General features: G+C 37.3%; 1 protein-coding gene across 1 annotated transcript; it reads right to left on the bottom strand.

Annotated features, from left to right (window-relative positions):
* Positions 1-597: 597 nt before the first annotated feature.
* On the bottom strand, positions 598-17655 carry LOC310728703 (discoidin, CUB and LCCL domain-containing protein 1). Its single transcript, XM_083546506.1, has 15 exons — positions 17233-17655; positions 13895-14116; positions 12346-12483; positions 9030-9081; positions 8446-8518; positions 6612-6745; positions 6368-6405; positions 5825-6007; positions 5552-5664; positions 4862-5030; positions 4506-4595; positions 3808-3901; positions 3652-3692; positions 3443-3550; positions 598-1711 (listed from the first exon to the last, which is right to left on the bottom strand). Exons 1-15 carry the CDS (start codon positions 17333-17335, stop codon positions 1320-1322), a joined length of 1950 nt encoding a protein of 649 aa, XP_083402632.1. The 5' UTR covers positions 17336-17655; the 3' UTR covers positions 598-1319.
* Positions 17656-18154: the final 499 nt, after the last annotated feature.

Below are 18154 nucleotides of genomic sequence, written 5' to 3'. Positions count from 1 at the left end.
TTCATGTTTTGATATGAAGACATTTTTTATTTTATATATTGTTTATGTTTCGCTTGAAAACGTCATTTACACACTAACTTGTCTTCGACAAAGTAAATAGGCTACATTAGTTCAACATAGCTAGCTACTGTAAAGAAATGAACAAAACCTACTTCGGTATGCCTTTTCAAATTTCTGCCTTCATGAAGGGATGCAAACAAGACACCTCATTTTAAGTCTTAGCTTACATCAGCATATAAAATAATTATTAAAATAGGGCCGAGGTGCTTATTTGCACCTTTCATGCAGTCTGCAGGATTATCTCTATTCAAACACACATGACTAGCTACGTTGTGACAAATTTTTTGTACATTTTTGAACCTAATTGGATGCTCAATAAAGTTCATTTAACTTTTGTACAGCACACAATGATTGGCTGGATGAAAAATGAAGAGACTTGTGAGATTTGTTCTTTGAAGGTCCACAGTTATGGAGTAAAAAGTGTTTTCTTAGTGAAATTGTAATTAACCAAAAGTATTCAGTGTCAAAATGGTTTCAATACAGAATAAAAATGGCCCAAATAATACTTAAATAATAATGAAGTCATAGATAACACTGTTTTCTATAAAATTACTATATCTTTATGTATTGTTTGTCAATATAGCAACTTTTGTACCTCTGCATACTTGTGTATCACCAGCACATATAGTATGCACCATGTGTATATTAATATTAGTCTCGATACAAGAAAAATCACTTGTAAAAACAGGTCACAAAAAGATCAGTGGTCCATCACAGAATTACATTTCTGAACTTCATATAAAACAGTCATTAGTCAGTAACACATACAGTGGTATTGCACCCTTAATACATAAATCTAATTCACTGTTATGAAAGATAATTTGATATTTGCTTTGGATATACAATGGTTCTTTTATACACACAAGGCTGAATTAAACAAGTATATACATAAATTATAAGTGTAAAACATGTCCATAACATGAGGAAAGCTGTAGTTACAGTGCATGTCACCAACTGTACTTTTCTGCAGCTATGTGTCTTATATTCTGTGTGTGTGTGTAAGAATGGCATAGAAGTGAATCAATGGGCTTTTGTAAAACCCCACCTAACAAAGCTGTACAAAATATATATATTTTTTCCCATTACTAAATATTAACGATAATAAATACAGTATATATTTGTGCAACTTCTCAAGGCTTCTCAAAGGAGACACAGTTGATTCATTATTTCTCACAGTAGCCTGGAAACTTTTAATATTTACAGTTGAAAACTGCAAACATGACCTTTGCCGATAAGATTTACAGCCAAATGTTCGGCGCTCAAAGGGGCTTGTGATATGTATGCGGCACAACCAAATCTACAGGCTGGGGTTGCTTGTAGTTTGCTGCACCGTTGCTAAAAGGAGTGCAGTATCCATTAGAAAGGCGTTGGTGAGCAGGGCAGTCATATTGTAAGGTACCGGCTGCTGTGTGAAGGTGAGAAAGGTTCTGCAGAGTTTTTAGCTGTGTGGGAATGGAGGGATCGACGACCGGCTCGTTGAATGGTGTGGCGTATTCTGGCTCGAGCCGCAGGGGCTCGGCGTATTCAGGAAGTTGATTCGGTGTGTCATAATGGTTAATGGAAAAGGGAACGGTGTAGCCCTGATCCAGAGGTGGTCGGAATGTGACACCCACTTTCTGTCCACCTGCGAGAACATCAGGCTCAGCGTAGTCTGGGGAAAAAAAGGTAGAACGTATACGAATAAAAGTGTGTAGTCTTACAGGAATTGTGCTGCTTTTCAATTACCCGAGTATCACATTGTGTTACAGTGACAAGTTCATGAAAACCATTTGAGTATATTTTTAATTTTGAGATGTAATCAATTCAATGATATTCATGCGTAAGTGCACATATTATTTGGGTCTATTAGAAAGTCCATAAAAAACAAAGCTAGTAGGCAAATAAGTGCAAACAGAACAAGCAAAGCAAATCAGTGTATTCATTTAAAAAATGAGTGATTAAAAAAGGTCTTATTAGATCGTTGTTTATGGATGGATCAGTGACTAGCAGACATTTCAATTCGCCTTTATGACAGTGAATTTGTGTAGATATGTTTGTATTACCCATTTATATTCACACATACACGGGAGATATAAACAGTATACAGTTATACATGATTTATGTCTTGATGCATATCTTATTGTCTATTATTCATAATAACTGGAGGAATCTCAATTGGATGAATGTGCTTTAATTAGAATGACTATGAAGGGAGTCTGATTGTCTTGACCCTCTGTCCTTTTTGTGACTAAAGGCCTCACTGTAGAGTCTGTTAGCCTGAAGGCGGGAGAGGGGGTGGTGGTGGTGGTGGTGGAGGACGTGAGCGCTGCTCTAGCATAAGTGCCCCTCATTTGGGAACCAATTACAGAGACCCTTTCACAGAGGCTCAGCTGACTAAAGAAAGGCACATTTATGCTGCTGATGAGTGACTAAAAGGGAGGGAGAGAGTGAAAGAAATAAAGAACGGAAGAGAAAAATGCACTCGGGCTTTCTCTCGGGTTTCTCTGGCTGTTGAGCTGAACCATGGAACCAGCAGAATGGGAGCAAAAAGGTCATGCTCACTGCCTGAACTGTTGCTGCTGTAGACATCCTAAACTTTCTCTTCCATCATACTGAATCATTACTGTCTGTGTGCTTTGGAAGAATGTTTGTTCAGTAAAGCTTCAGATGAACGTCAAGATTTTTATTCACTGCAGATCAAATGTTATTAGTCCAAGATTGAAAGCTTTTTTAATGTACTTTATAACATTATGACCGGTGAAGTAAATACCACTGATTATCTCTTCATCATGGCACCTGTTAGTATGTGGGATATTTCAGGCAGCAAGTAAAAATTTTGTCCTCAAAGTTATTGTGGTAGAAGCAGGAAAAATGGGCAAGTGTAAGGATGTGAGCGAGTTTAACAAGAGCCAAATTGTGATGTCTAGACGACTGGGTCAGAGCATCTCCAGTACTGCAGCTCTTGTGGGATGTTTGCTGTCTGCAGTGGTCAGTGTCTATCAAAAGTGTTCCAAGGAAGGAACAGCGGTGAACCGGCGACAGGGTCACGGGCAGCCGATGCTCATTAATGCACGTGGGGAGCGAAGGCTCCGTGTAATGCATTAATGCACGTGGTCCGTGTAGATCCAACAGACGAGCTACTGGAGCTCAAATTGTTCAAGAAGTTAATGTTAATGCTCGATGGGTCAGAACTGTTTTGGCAGCAAAACGGAGACCAACACAATAATAGGCAGGTGGTCATAATGATATGAACAGGTGGTCATAATGATATGCCTGATCGGTGCAATATGTTAGCAACAGTTAAATCACTGTTTTTGTCACATGAATTTTAAGACAGATCTTAAATGTACTGAGAAGCTTCTTATATATTTTAAGCTAGATTTAAAACCCTAGTGCATCTTACCATTGAGAGGAGGGTTAGGCAGGCTATCATGGATGTTCCTAGCCAGAGGGTAGGACACAAGCTCTGATTCTGTATATGGCAATTTTGTCCCGTGGACACTCTGACAACCTGACAAGAGACAAATGCAGTTAACTATAAAGCAAATAGCCACAGGAAAGCAAGCTTGGCACAACAAGCATGAAATATTATTCACTATATCCAGGGCTTACCTTTGTTAAGGCATGACTTTTTCATGGGCGCACCCTTTTTCCTGAAACAAAAGTTTGAATGAAAAAACTGGATTATAAGTAACTAAAAAGCAATTGTTACAAATGACACAAGGGAAGATCCTATACAATGAGAAGAGCACATGTGTGAAAACATACCTTCTTCTCCACAACAGTACTGCCAACAGGCACCACACACACAGAGCCAAACACAGAACCAAACCCACCACTAATATCACTAGAAGGTTAAAGCCTATAAAGAAAAAGACTTGCTTGTGACCATTTTCTTCTTAATGGATAAAAATGTTATAATCAATATAACACATGAACCATTTAACCATAATCATAAAACAAAAGGAGAAAAAATGTGTACCAGAAGTGATCTGAGTGCAGTAACAATAACACACAATTTATGTCCTTGTAAATTGTGTACGTTTAATGAAATAGCAAAAATTTATTGAATAAACAAAGCTTTTAGAGAGCGTTACTGTTGCACCTACTGTTTAAGTACTGTAGCTACAACAGGTGCTTAAAAAACAGGGAGCAAGTTGCCCAAGTGGTGTATTCAGACATGGGCAGGATGGGCAGCCAGACTGGGCAATGGCACCCACACAAAAATGTACTGACATACACGTGTAATCACTCTTCTGTTGCTCATCTTTCTATATGTCATTCTTCCAACTGCACACTTTCCCTATTATTTTTTACTGTAGTTCCTCAATACTTCATAGCGGGAAGTTAAAGGAATAAAACTATATTATGTACACGTTTTTACTCGGCTTTTATGCCCATGCTGAAGAATTAATACAGCGAGCCAATGAACTAGAAATGATAGAATTGTACGTGTTTAAACTTACTTTGGCTCGAGTGTATGACCAAAGGACTCTCGGTGGAGAACTCACTCAGCAGCACGGTTTCTGTGGGAACTGGATTCAGTGCGCTGGATCCTGAGGAGAAGATTGACTGAACTAATAAGTATGGCATTCAGGAAACTAAGCAGACTCAGTGGAATGCTGGACACCATGCAATTATCAGCTCTGAAAAAAAAAATCTGCTCTGAAATTCCGAGGCCTTATTACCTTGCGCTGTATATAGTCTTGTTGTTTCTGTAAGATCTTATATAGAAGAAACTTACACAAGGAATTCATATACTGCCTCATAAAGCAGAAACATGGAGCAAAGCCTATGTGAGAATAGAGAGATGGAATTTTACCACCAATGTTGGATCGAGGTCGAAACGCAGACAACGGACAGCCGAGTACTTGGACCTGTACAGAGACTCTGCTGTGCCAGAGCTGGGGCCAGATCTGGAGGTAGCGGGCTGTTATTGGGGGAAACAGGCTGTTAAAAGTGGTTTGACCATCAGATGAGGCTTCAAACACCTGCACACAAAGAAGAAAAAAGTAAAAATCCAGCAATACACTTGAATTAGGGTACAGCTGACATGGATATACAGTAATCCCCCGTTTATCGCGGTGGTTACGTTCCAAAAACACCCGCGATAAAAATGCTTGTTTTTAATTGTTTAAGCCGGAAATCATCCTCCCACACACTTTAAACACACACAGAAAACATTTGCAAGAATATAGCGAGATAAATTTTGTGTACATTTGTAGAAATACAGAACACTATCATATTTATAGTGAGCACAACTGTACTGTATTAACATTTTACTTCAATTAATTATAAAAAATGATATTTCTAACTTAAAACTCCATAAAAACAATTCCCTATAGGTTTTTTGGTCTATAGTGCTATCCGCGAGAGACCGGGAAAATCAGCCAAACAAATTAGTTATGTGGCGAATACAATTCCGCGATAAACCTGGGGACATGATGTCCGAACAGCGGTAGAGCGGGGGATTACTGTATCATGGTATGGAATGTTACATTTTTTTGGGTACTTTTTTTTCTTTGCTGGTTGCATCTTTGTACATTTTCCATGTTTTGCGGTCTTTGCTGAACTTGATTGTGTAAGTCTTGATGAAAGATTTTGACACTCCCTCTGTTATTATTCCTGGAAAAAATAATTTGAATCATCAACCCAGTGTTCAACACAGACAGGTTTTACTGAGTGATCTTAACATTCTGCAGTCAAAAAGAGGCTTACAAACAAAAGAGAACTCTATGATCTGCACACAAAAGGCATTTAAAAGGCATTCTCTTGGCCTCCTGACCTGTTACGCTGCTCCGATTAAAGAGCTCCAGCTCCAGCCATGGCTGCTGATCCGCAATGCTGGTGTGCCATTTCACAAACTGGACTGTCGAGACCCCATTTTCTGGAATCCAGTTCAGGCTGTCCACATCCTCTGACATGGAGGACGCGTTGTAGGTCATAACTGCTAGCACGCTGTCACATGCTGATATGCGAAACATGGGAGGGAAATTAACTTGGCAGAACTGGACTGTAATTTCATACATTACGAGTCAGCGAATAAATAAACAGTGCAGATGTTTTGTATGCCTTGTACACTGGAAATGTACAATTGTCTCATATGTAATGATGATACGTAATATGTAAGTACCAAGCACTAGTTGTAACTACATATTAGATACTCTATAATTTTGTGTACAGCCGTCTTGCCATTGGTCATACTCAAAGAATCATAGAATTACATTTTCCCAAAAACCTGTGGTCACTTAATTACTGGTGTTTATTAAAAGTGTTGCTATTTGTCAAGTTTCATGTTTGTAATAACTGAAAGCAGCACTGGATTTACCTCTGCTGAAGACTAGCCTCTTATCAGACAATGACCCTCTGTGGGGAAAGAAGAGATTTTTGGTTGAAAGTGGGATTTGCATATTTCTTAAATTGTACACTCAAACAGCTGAGCAACTATTACATTAGCTACCACAGAGTTGAAATGATAAGTATGGATGGAAATTTGTTTGCATAGTGGGTACATTGAGGTCTCCAGCAGGGAACAGTGTATGTGTGCTTAGCTGACAGAGTGGCACACTCACGTTCTGGACAGAACTCCATTTGCAAAACTTGACTCATACAGCGTGATGCCTCTCTGCTGGGTCACATTAATTATGCCCCCCAGGCTGTCTGATATGACCCCTGCATGCACTGCAGCTTTGCACAGCACAGAGGTCTAAAACAACAACAACAACAACACAAACAAAATGCAGTAATTACATTATACACAGGCTCATAATCATGAAGAAAGCACCAATATATAGTAGGTTTACAGCACTTTATGTGGCATTGCTGCCTTTTTCATTGTAGTATCTGGCATTCCAAAATAGTGTTTTGATTCTAGGCTCAGAAAAGGCGATTCATCCTGCGGCAGCTTGGAAAAAAAATCTCCCCCCAGGCAGTACTGGTCCAATTCTACACAGCAACTCCATCATGACCTCAGTCATAATTGCCTGCTGCTTCTGCTCAAGTCAAGGGCAAGCTGCAATACAAAATTACTCTTTTCCAAAGGCAGACGCTCTCATTAACAGCTCTGAATAGAACCTCTCTGTCACACCTGTGTATTTATACTGTCAAATTTTTACATTCTTTTAATAACGTGCACACGCAATTCCATCACATTTCAATTCCATCATATACACATACCCACATTCGTTTAGGGTGTCCGTATACTCATTGTTCATAGGAACATTGGTATAAAATAAGTATAAAAATATACAGTGAGATGTAGTTCTACAAGTGGAAATATCTGGCTGGTGAGGAGATCAGAGGAGAACAGATAGCTCTCTTTACATGAATTGTGAGCTGGTTGGGCATCAGGTTGCATTTCTGTCAGCCACAAACAGAAATCTGAGGCAACTGGGCAGTCTTTCACTGAAATTAGGCAGTTGAAGATTGGAGAAACATTGCCTGGACATACACTCACAGGATGTTTTTGTTAAAAAAAAAAAATAAAAAAAATACACACACACACACACACACACACGCACACACATACATACACAGCCATGTGCCTCTGCCTTGTGAAAGCTTCCACTCCTTCTACAAAACTAAGCATGCTCCGATGACTTGGTGCAATGACATTTTGATAATAGCATGCGATTAGTTTCACTGAGAGAGAGGTAAAATAACGAGCTGACTGACAAAACAACAAATGTGTTTTCATCCTACTCTAAATCCTTGGCTCTATAACTCTGCCATTTAATTAGTTTAGTTATACATTTTATTGATTCTGTCTGTGATTTGTTCTTATTTCTTGCAGATAACATAAATCAGTTGTATTTGTTTGGCTGTGTGGCACAGCAGATTTATGTTGAATGGGCCGACAACCAAGGAATCCGGACAGGATTTATTCTGCGTTCAAAACTAGCGAAAAAATACCATTTTGGCTTTGTGATTGTGTTTACAGGAGTTCTCAGCAAGCAGTAACAAAAGCACCAAATATTGGCCCAGAGTTGGTTTGAAAGCACAACCAGTCCTGTGGATTTCAAATTTCCCACCCCCTGTTGTTCTACAGCATTTGCAAACAGCACAAGTATTCGCATTTTTCATTATAAAAATAACAACAGAATACAAACATGAAAAATGGAAAAGAAATATGAAAAGAATAGCTTTTACCCCAACAAATTATAATAACACACAAACATTATGTCAGAACATTCTAGTTTCGCTACCGAGAAAATACAGCTCATAGCCTCGTTAGTTGTCATTCACCCTGATGAAGTGCAGGCATTGCTCATTTATCAAGCAATAATTCTGTCAAAATGGACACCCTGCACAGCTATCCTCATTGTCAAGTGGATGTAATTAGCTTCAAGCATCATAATAATAATAATAATGCTTCTGCCTATAAGGCCTGAGAAAAAGAGTACTTACATCTCTGTAGCCTTGCCCATGCTGACCCCAGATTTCCCCTGCCACATCCTTGCATCCCCCAGGACAAAAAGCTCTGAAAAACAGGAGGGTCATGAATGATTAGTACAACAAATCCACAAGGATTGTACAGATTTCCTACTTTCATTGTAAAAATAAACAGAATATACTATCGTAAATAATAAGGATAATGTGGAAAATAGAAAAATAAGTATAATACTAAGGAACTCAATTCCAAAGAGGTGAGTCGTTATTTGTAGAGAGAATGAGAAAGCCAAAGACACACACACACACACACACACACACACACACACACATATATATATATATATATATATATATATATATATATATATATATATATATATATATATATATATATATAGGTTTTGTTTCTGTTCCTATGTCATGCTCAGAATAACTAAGAAAAAAAAAAGTAAAAGCAATGTAAAGAAAGGAAGAAGGAACAAAAATATCTTAAATGACAGAGAAGAGAATATAAAAAAATTATGCACATTCGGGAGAATAAAAAAAAATATATAATTATAATTGCGGCTGAGATGAGTCAGTGTGAAACGGCCTCCTACCTGATCTGCTGGGAGGTGAAGTGGCTTCCTCTGTGAAGACATGATATGAGGTCTGAGAAAAAAAGAAACGACTGCATCAATCACAAAGCCACAAAATAAATCTGCTCACATTCCCACAATCCCACATGCTTGTTCTTATATACTAACTGCATGTCCCTCAATTTGTGATGATGACGTTGATTGCTTGTGTAATGATTAGGGTGTGTGCATGTGATCTATGTATATATACGTAAAGGCATTTACGTGGGTGTGAGCATGAGCCCAGTGTCTCAACACAGTGTGGCGCAGTTGATCGGAGCTCTCTGGGATACGATCTTGGCTCCAGATGTGATTTGAACAAACAAATAAAAAACAGGAAGTCACGTGTTCACATTACAGAACCCAGAGTGCTTGAAACATTCTAACGTGTGTAAAGAGTATTGGTTCTGTTCTTGAACAACTGACCTTTTTTTGACTTCTTGCTTTGCTGAATTCTGTTCTATAACACAACAGCTATCTGGAAAACTCTTAATTTGTTCCCTACGTATAATAACTTGGCCTGTGCACCCCAAGGTACCTTTTTGTTTTTGTCAGTTTAAGTCTGGAATATCATTTACAAAGTAGACTGAGTAAGTAAACATAATACGGTTAAAATATAATTCTTTCCCTTATCACATTAATTAGTTGTATCATATAAATACTGACTGTAATAATAGACAAATGAGCTAAAATTTAATAAATTAGTCACCATAGTATGCAAACTACTACATAAATATATGCAAAAAAATCCATCGTGGAAATGGGTGATTTACATAGTGAAAATTAACCATCTAATAATTGTATGGAATGCAACTGCTCTGTTTGAACAGCAGTGTTCTCTATTTGTGTAACCCATAGAGGTAAAATATATGGAAAGCATGCAGATCTCATTATCACATTCTTTCCTGGAGAGCCTGTCGAATTACTAGAAATCATCTTAATTGTGAAGGGACTGATAGCTCACAATGACCAACATGCATTACAGGTTATATGGTTCCAATTTACAGTGCCCGAGAAAGAGGAAGGATAACTCAGACATTTTAGTCAATGTTGGAGCTCGCATTTTGGGTTAATTTGAGCCCCAGGCATTGTGTTCATAAATATAATAACAGCTACAATTTTAAGCTACAATAAAACTGTAGTTCATTTTGTTTACAATATTAAACCTCCATTCATATTTCTGGACTGAATTTCATTGTATACAGACAGTAATCTTCATAAACATTTTGTTTAAAAGATTCTTATAATTGAACTGAATTGTTACCATCCTAAGTCACCCTGAGTTATTATACATGATTACCCCTCCAAAAATGCTTAATTAAATGAGAAAGCCAAATCCACATGCATGATTAAATATGATTAATAGTGTACAACAACTGTAGGGACTTGCTACAAACAAATATTCATTTCTTAGATCAACTTTGGAAAATAGCTAATAAACCAAGCTATTTGTCATGTCAGTGTGGCAAAGGGATGGTTAACCTGCCATGCTGTGTGCTTTGTAGAGGAGGAGGAAGTAGAGGAGGAGGGGAACATCACTAATCCCCAGCTCCCTATGTGTGGCCACTCTCAAAAGCCTCTGTCTCTCTATTCAGGTTAAGAGAGAAGGCCTGCTAGTCTGCTTACAGAGCAAACACTCTTTAGCTCAGCGAAGCAGGACAGCCACATTCTAATATGTTAGCCTCACTCAACACACAAAGACACACATATATATGTGCCTCTCAGATTATTTGATGGTTACATAGCGTTTGCCTCTTAGGCCGTAAGCATTTTTACCTTTATAGCACAGCATGCAGCTGCAATGTGATAGTATAGAATTCTTTTGGCAATCGGTCCCTTAGGAAGGATGAAGCACAAGACACTATAAATACTGGTCAATCAGTGTGAATCATGGTATAGAGGACCTGATCTCATGAAGAATTCATGAATTGGAACTACTGTCCATATCGTAAAACTTCTTGGTTCCAAGAGTATCTGCCAAAAGTATTTATCTTCTGGTAAAAAGAAGTGGAGTCAGCATGGACCTTGAAATATGAAAGATCTGAAAAGATTCTGTATGAAGGAATCTCACATCATTGCCATGTATTCTTAACCTCATCAGGCATTATAGAAGACAAAGCTGTTGTCTTTGCAAAGGGTGGTAGCAAAAAATATATGAACTAAAAGTGCCAATAATTGTGGCACACACACACATATTTACCTAAAACTGTGTGGTGTCTGCAATTGTTTGATATCCATGAAAGAGTATTTTTGTCAATTTATTAACAAACAATCAAAAGGTTAAGGAATAAAGTCATTTTTCAGCAGCCCCTTTTGCTCATATTTACCAAGGGTGCCAGGTTTGGTGGAGGGCACAGTATATACCTAGTATACTATTATTGAAATAGGAATTTCTACAACTTATGTTGTCTCAGAAAGTTTTTTCCCCTAGGGACACATTTCTAAATGTTAAATTTTTATTTCTTTATTTGTGTAAAGATGCTTTATAAAAAAATTGTAAACTGAATCGAATTGGATTAATGTAGCATTTTCCTTATGATCAGAAAATAGGTGGCATTCATTTTCACTTTCTTTTATTTATATCTTATGTTTGGTGTAAAACTGCTCTTAGCCTCGGATGGTCTAACCACAATTCACAGTCCATCTTATGTCTTTTAATATGACTTTTCCTTCTACAAGCTTCAAAAGCTTCGAAAAGTGAATCTGGTATCCACAATTGGATTGTATGTTTACTCACATGTTTCTGACAGGAAGTCTAAAGCAGAAAATTATCAATGAAAAAAAGGTGATTGTCAAATCTTTGAAAAGGTTATCTGATAATTTATTATTTTTTTTACATTTTGTTAGCAGTGTTATTCAAACAGTCTCATCATATGAAAGCAGGAAATTTCTGGCCATGTTTGATGATGAAATGTACCAGATGCTCTAGCAATGTAGATATCATATATATACCATATATTTTATTTTATATAGTTTTTATACTTTATTTATCTGCTTTTTTTTCTTTCTCCCCACCCTATTCCCCTCTTGCCGGACAGTCGTATAAAGCATTTCACTGCATGTCGTACCCTGTATGTATGTGTATGTGATGAATAAAATTTGATTTGATTTGACATCTGGCTTGTAAATACAGGAGTGAAAGGTTTCTGGGTATTGCTGAAGATCAGTAAAAGCACATTACTATAGAGGTGTAGAACATTGTAAAACTTCCATTTTTAAGATTTTCACTGTAAAACAATAAGTGTGAAGGTTATTATGGATTGTGTAAGAAGAGATTTAAAATCTCAGTGTGTGGTACCTGGGTGTTGATTGGTTGAGTAGGACAGCAGGAAACCTCTTCCAGACCGGTGAGTGCCGGACACATAGTGAATTGTCACTTCACTACTGTTCACCAACATGTTCTTTTCTGAAGCAGCCAGATGCCTGCACAGAGGTCCTGTATAACACACATTCAATTGTTTTTGGCAATTAGTTATACACACAAACTCTTTCAAATACACATCTTTGCTGATCCACTGTATCAGACAACTTAAAAAAATCCCACAAAACATAGGGCTGCCGGGAATGTGTTTCAGAACGAAGCTGGCATAATTACTGACTCATACCAACAGTGCTAACAGCACATGTCTCTCAGTACGAGAATCACAAGTAAGCCTGAGGGCTTACTAGACCTGCACAATCACATACTGCTAAATATGGCACTGACTGTTTCACACGCAAAATGCTGAAGTACCACTGAGAAATATCCCAGACCCCAGGGAGCCTGAATTCCTCATGCTAATGACTGTCACTTGCCCCTGCAAAATGTTCATGTTTATGTGTGTGTATTTGTAAAAAGAGTCACTATCACATAACCTCTGCTGAGAGGTATGTAACCTGCTTATGTAGGCAGGCACATGGCTTGGCAGGAGCTGGAGAACAGCATGAAGATGGGTGTCTGGAATTTGCCAATAACAACAACACAACGTATGGTGTAATATACATGTAAGAGCACCTTTGATGAACCAACTGGACTCTTCAGGATAAGAACTCATCTGAAGAAATGTGTATGTCATATCCGTAAGTGGTTTTCAGGCCCTAACATGATCACTATGGGATAATTAATTCATTTGTCACGCTGGATATGAACCAAGTTGTTTGTAAATCATTCGGAAAAGCATTTACTCCAGAATTATCTGGTTGTCTATTGAGTTTGCACAAATTTTCATTTAAGTAGTAATGTGGATCTTGATATTTAAGACATAAAAACAAGCCATTAGTGTCAGTTACTATATTTTATAAACAAATACATTTCAATAAATGATGTAAATGTCATGTTTCAGATTAATTACTGAAAAGAAAACAATCCAAAACCAATGAATGAATTAAATCAAATAAACACTATTTATTTATTTAAAACAAAAGAAATGGCACCCTATAAAAGCAAAAGGTGTTTGTGTATCTCTATATCCTCTACCTCACACAATGCAATGGCTAAACTGTATTACTGGAAGATTTAATACACCTTGTTGGAAATGAGTCAATCATTAACCATTTAGAAGTTTCAGTTCTCTGTCAGCTTCTGTTTTGAATGTTTTTGTGAATGTCATGTGAATGCATATTATCATTTATAACTAATCAGTATACACACATCAGCCGAAAAAAAAAATTCCCAGCTACCAAAATCTATAAGTGTATATCTGGCATATACTTGTAATTTGGTGTAATAAAAATAACTAAAGCCAATACAGATTCATACAAAACACACAGGGAACCATCTAGAAAGTTGACCATATTTTACTGCATTTAATTTTGCTCCAATAAATTGTGTATAAAAAAAGAAAAAAAAAAAAGACTGAATTTCTTACCCAAAGTGAAGGCTTTAGTTTTCTCAGTGATGGTGAGAGAGCCAGCTTTGCAGTCCTTGCTCCACTCCAGGTCAAAGTCTCCAAAGATGAGGTTCAGTGTGTATCCTGTAGGCACTTTCAGGCTCCACATGCACTGCGTGTGGTTAGGGTACGTGCCAGGGTAGTTCCGAGATGCCACGGTGCCACTCATAGGACCCAGGATTGTGTGTCCACACCCATTACCTGGAGTGAAACCAACAGATAAATAAATAAAGAATTTCCTCTTCTAAAACCACATTGGCTTATTTACAAGACATAATTACCTCAAGATAAATGCTGTTTAAATATTGGACAAACAAAATGCGGTCTTGTGGAACAGTTGTTTTCGAAACGTTAATAACTTGAACTTGTAATGGTTTTGTTTATTCAATTTGAATGATGATTAATCGCTAAACAACAGCTATCAATTGCAACATGTCTAAATTCTGTTTCCTGTGTGGGGGAAAAAGCAAATTTTTTTAACCAGTATGTATTTCCAAAGTAGAGTTGTCTATATTTCTAATCAGACTACCAGTAAGAGGCAAATTTGGTGTTGTGGTTGTGTTTATAACACACTGTTAGCAGTGTGCAGGTGGTTGGCTTTATCCATAACATTACATTGACATGCTGGCATAAGAACTGTGAAAATGTCTGGGCAAATGCGTACACAACAGCTGAGTCCTGTGTGGAACCAGAGTTTGCCAAGTTCCCTTGTGTTTGTTATACTCCAGGGGGTTTTCAGTTTACATTTCAATTAAAATGATAATTACAGTAAGTCCTTGTTAATGATAGGGTTTGTGTGAAGGTGAGTAAGAAGGAGTTCCAGAAAGCGACCTATTTCGAGGCAAAATCTAAAAGGTGTGTGTGTGTGTGTGTGTGTGTGTGTGTGTGTGTGTGTTTATAAATGTGAAGTTAAGTCTCTTTTATAGTTTTCCTTCTTATTCACAACCCACGCTGATATTCCCACATAGCTTGATGACTGTACAGGTTCGATTCCACTGACACATTGCATTCTCTATGTTTGATGTAAGGATGATTAGAAATACTTTTGTTGCTATGAACAAGTCTTCATCATCGGCACAGGAAAACTAACACACATTTGTGGCCAGACAGTTAATGACCCTCATTTCATGAAGTTCAGCAGCCTATGAGTATGACTCACTGTGGCTAAAGAGCAAAATCTATAGTTTTCTATCTCTGTGCCATATAAACAATGGATATTGTTTTAAGATGTTTTTCCCCCCCTGTCCATACTCAGGGTCCATGATGAGGTGATCTTATGTTTTAGAGTTCTGTTTTCTGTTCTTAATCGGTTAGTACCGCTCATTTGTTTCCTCGCCCTCTTCCCTCCCACACACCTCCCCTGAGATTCCCTGGAAATACCAGTGCTCTGGTCTGTAGCCATGGACGGCAGAGTGGCTATACTTGCCACCACCCACATGAAAGATGAGGAAATTCGATTGCTGTAAATCTTTAAAAGTTTTAGATCTTTATGATGCTGTTGTATGTAGGTAATACAAATGTAGGTAATATTTTTTCTGTCTTGTTTCTATTTAGTATCATTGTCTTATTATTTTTCCTGTTGGCTAACAAAGTGGTAACTGGGAACAACTGGGAATTTCTGCTGTAATTACTTTTCAGGACCCCAGTCATGCTGAGACATGTCTGGGTGTGTTTGCAGAGTTTGCAGTGATTCTTTGCCTTTAATGTAGCTAAATATAAGAACATATTCTTATATATATAAAAGAACATAACATTATTATATATATCAGCATTTTCAAGTTAATAAAGCAAAATATTTTGCCATTTTTCATTATCATTATCATCATCATCATTATCATCACCATCATCATGAATGAGATGACTCGGTTCTTACAAAAGTCACAGCGGATTAAATGGGCTATGCACATTTCTTCATATAAATGAATCTCATCTTTTCAAAAGGAATCACTTCAAAGGCTAACTAAAACAAGGACTCTGGATATCTGTCAGGTATTCTTCACACACTGTCTGGGAACATGTCATTTTTATTTCCACCTCAGTGGTGTGGGCAGGTCCCCACAGGCCTGCCAGGATGTTCAGCTGTTTAGGCTGTCACCTTCGTAATACCTTTCTGTCCATCATGTAGTGACAGCAAATTCACCTCAGGAGTTCGTCTATTCTGTTCCTTATGCTGCCTAATTCCGATGTCTTGTAAAATGTCTGTGGCTTGTTAAAGCAAATGAATCATGTAAAGTAATGACCCTAGCATCAGTCAACTTCCTCTGGGATGATGCAGCTAGAATCCAGAGGTTTGCTCCCTACTGTGTAGACACAGTACACAGAGACATGGCTCTGTTGGAGTGTGTTTACCCAGTAATCCTTACCTCTTTAGAGTGTGGACGTGGCCAAGGTGATTCACACTGACCCCACTCATGTTGGAACAAACTGGTGTGTGTAAGAGTAAACACAGAGGAGACTGAAGCTCAGACAGTCCATTACAATCTTGAACAAGTTTCACATTGCAGAATTATCACTAGCTGGTAGAGCAAGCATTATAACAAACACTCGCTCTCAGTCTAACCATAACTAATCTTACCACTACTGGGCCGTGATGTGTCTGTCATGACGTACTGATCTCTAAATATTTAGAGTTTTAGCTTTACTATATGTAAACTATCCACTGTGATATTCACTCTCTGTGCCACTTTACTTGTCAAAGTGAATACGTAAATAACCCATTTAAAACAAAACCAGCATTCAGCATTATATATATATATATATATATATATATATATATATATATATATATATATATATATATATATATATATATATATATATATATATATATATATATATATATATATATATATATATATATATATATATATGATGTACATGTCAAACTTTTAAGGAAAATTTACATTATTTTGACCAGAAATATCCAGGCAGAATTGTTTAAAGCATTTCCAATAGAAAATCTTGATTTGCTTTGTAAACTCCAAGTAAATTAATAACTACTGACAAAGAGCATGATGAATAAGTAAACTAAAAAACAAGGCATGAGTGCTCGAAAACACTTCTTTCACAAGATGCAGACAAACAAAAACACAAACAAAAAAAGAGTTTTACATGCACAGAGTACTGGGGTACTGCTCCACATAGCTCTTTATAACACACACACACACACACACACACACACACACACACGTTCCTGATCGTATTGCATGGAGAATCTTTCTTTGCAAATGATGTTAGATGACAAGTTTATGTAGCAATATACGGATTAATAACCCTAATACATATGTTTGTGAGTAATATTAGATGAGTGATCATACCATCCTGCGCGTGGACCAGCAGAACCGTGTGAACACTGAACACAGACCAAAGTGCAGTTAACACTCGGACAGCATCCCAAATAATCCCGAACTTTGTCTTCATGGTTTAATTCGCATTGTAGGACAAATTCCACACTCTAGAAATGTTGTCATCCCTCGGTAACAGCCACACAGAAGGATCTGGATTTAAAGTTGTGCAGTAGTGTTGTCACTTCCTCAGGCTGTGTGTGGGAAAGCAGTATGGGCAGGGCATGAATCACAGAGCTCACTGTTAACTCTCTCGTTGGCCTCCTAGTGTGCCACTTAACACTGATTACTACCATCCCAAAATAAGGGTTTGGGTAACAGCTTGTCTTTCCAGATTACGTTTAAACGATGATATAATAAAACAGAACGTCGTTCAAACTGCTTAAAGGTTTTACTGTAGATAAAGAAGAAGAGGCTGAACCTTGTGCACTCAACTCAGCAGCTGGGAACTAAACAGGAACATGAAAACATCTCCATTTATGGTTGTTATTTCTAGACTTCTCAATCTCAGCCCACCTTGAACTAGATCATAACAAGATGCAGTTTTATCCACGGACAGACTGAATCAAATAAAAAAATGCACGCTTTATGGTAGCAACAAACACATAAAATGATACAGCGCCATCCACTGGTGTAATATGCAAAAACGCTGTAAAGCACATACTGTACTGCAACAGTTTAGTTCAATTTATTATTATTATTATTATTATTATTATTATTATTATTATTATTATTATTATTATTATTATTATTATTATTAATAGCTCTTTTAACAATGTGCATTGTCTCAAAGCAGCTTTTTAGAAATAAATAGATTACAAATATAAATTCTGCATTTATAAGTTTATAATACTACCAGATGGAAAAATTGAGAAGAACCCGACTCAAAAGTGAA

The sequence above is a fragment of the Silurus aristotelis genome (assembly GCF_946808225.1).
Source record: "Silurus aristotelis genome assembly, chromosome: 1".
NCBI classification, from domain to species: Eukaryota; Metazoa; Chordata; class Actinopteri; order Siluriformes; family Siluridae; genus Silurus; species Silurus aristotelis.
The sequence above is the reverse complement of the archived record's forward strand: the minus strand, read 5'-3'. Positions and strand labels throughout refer to the sequence as shown.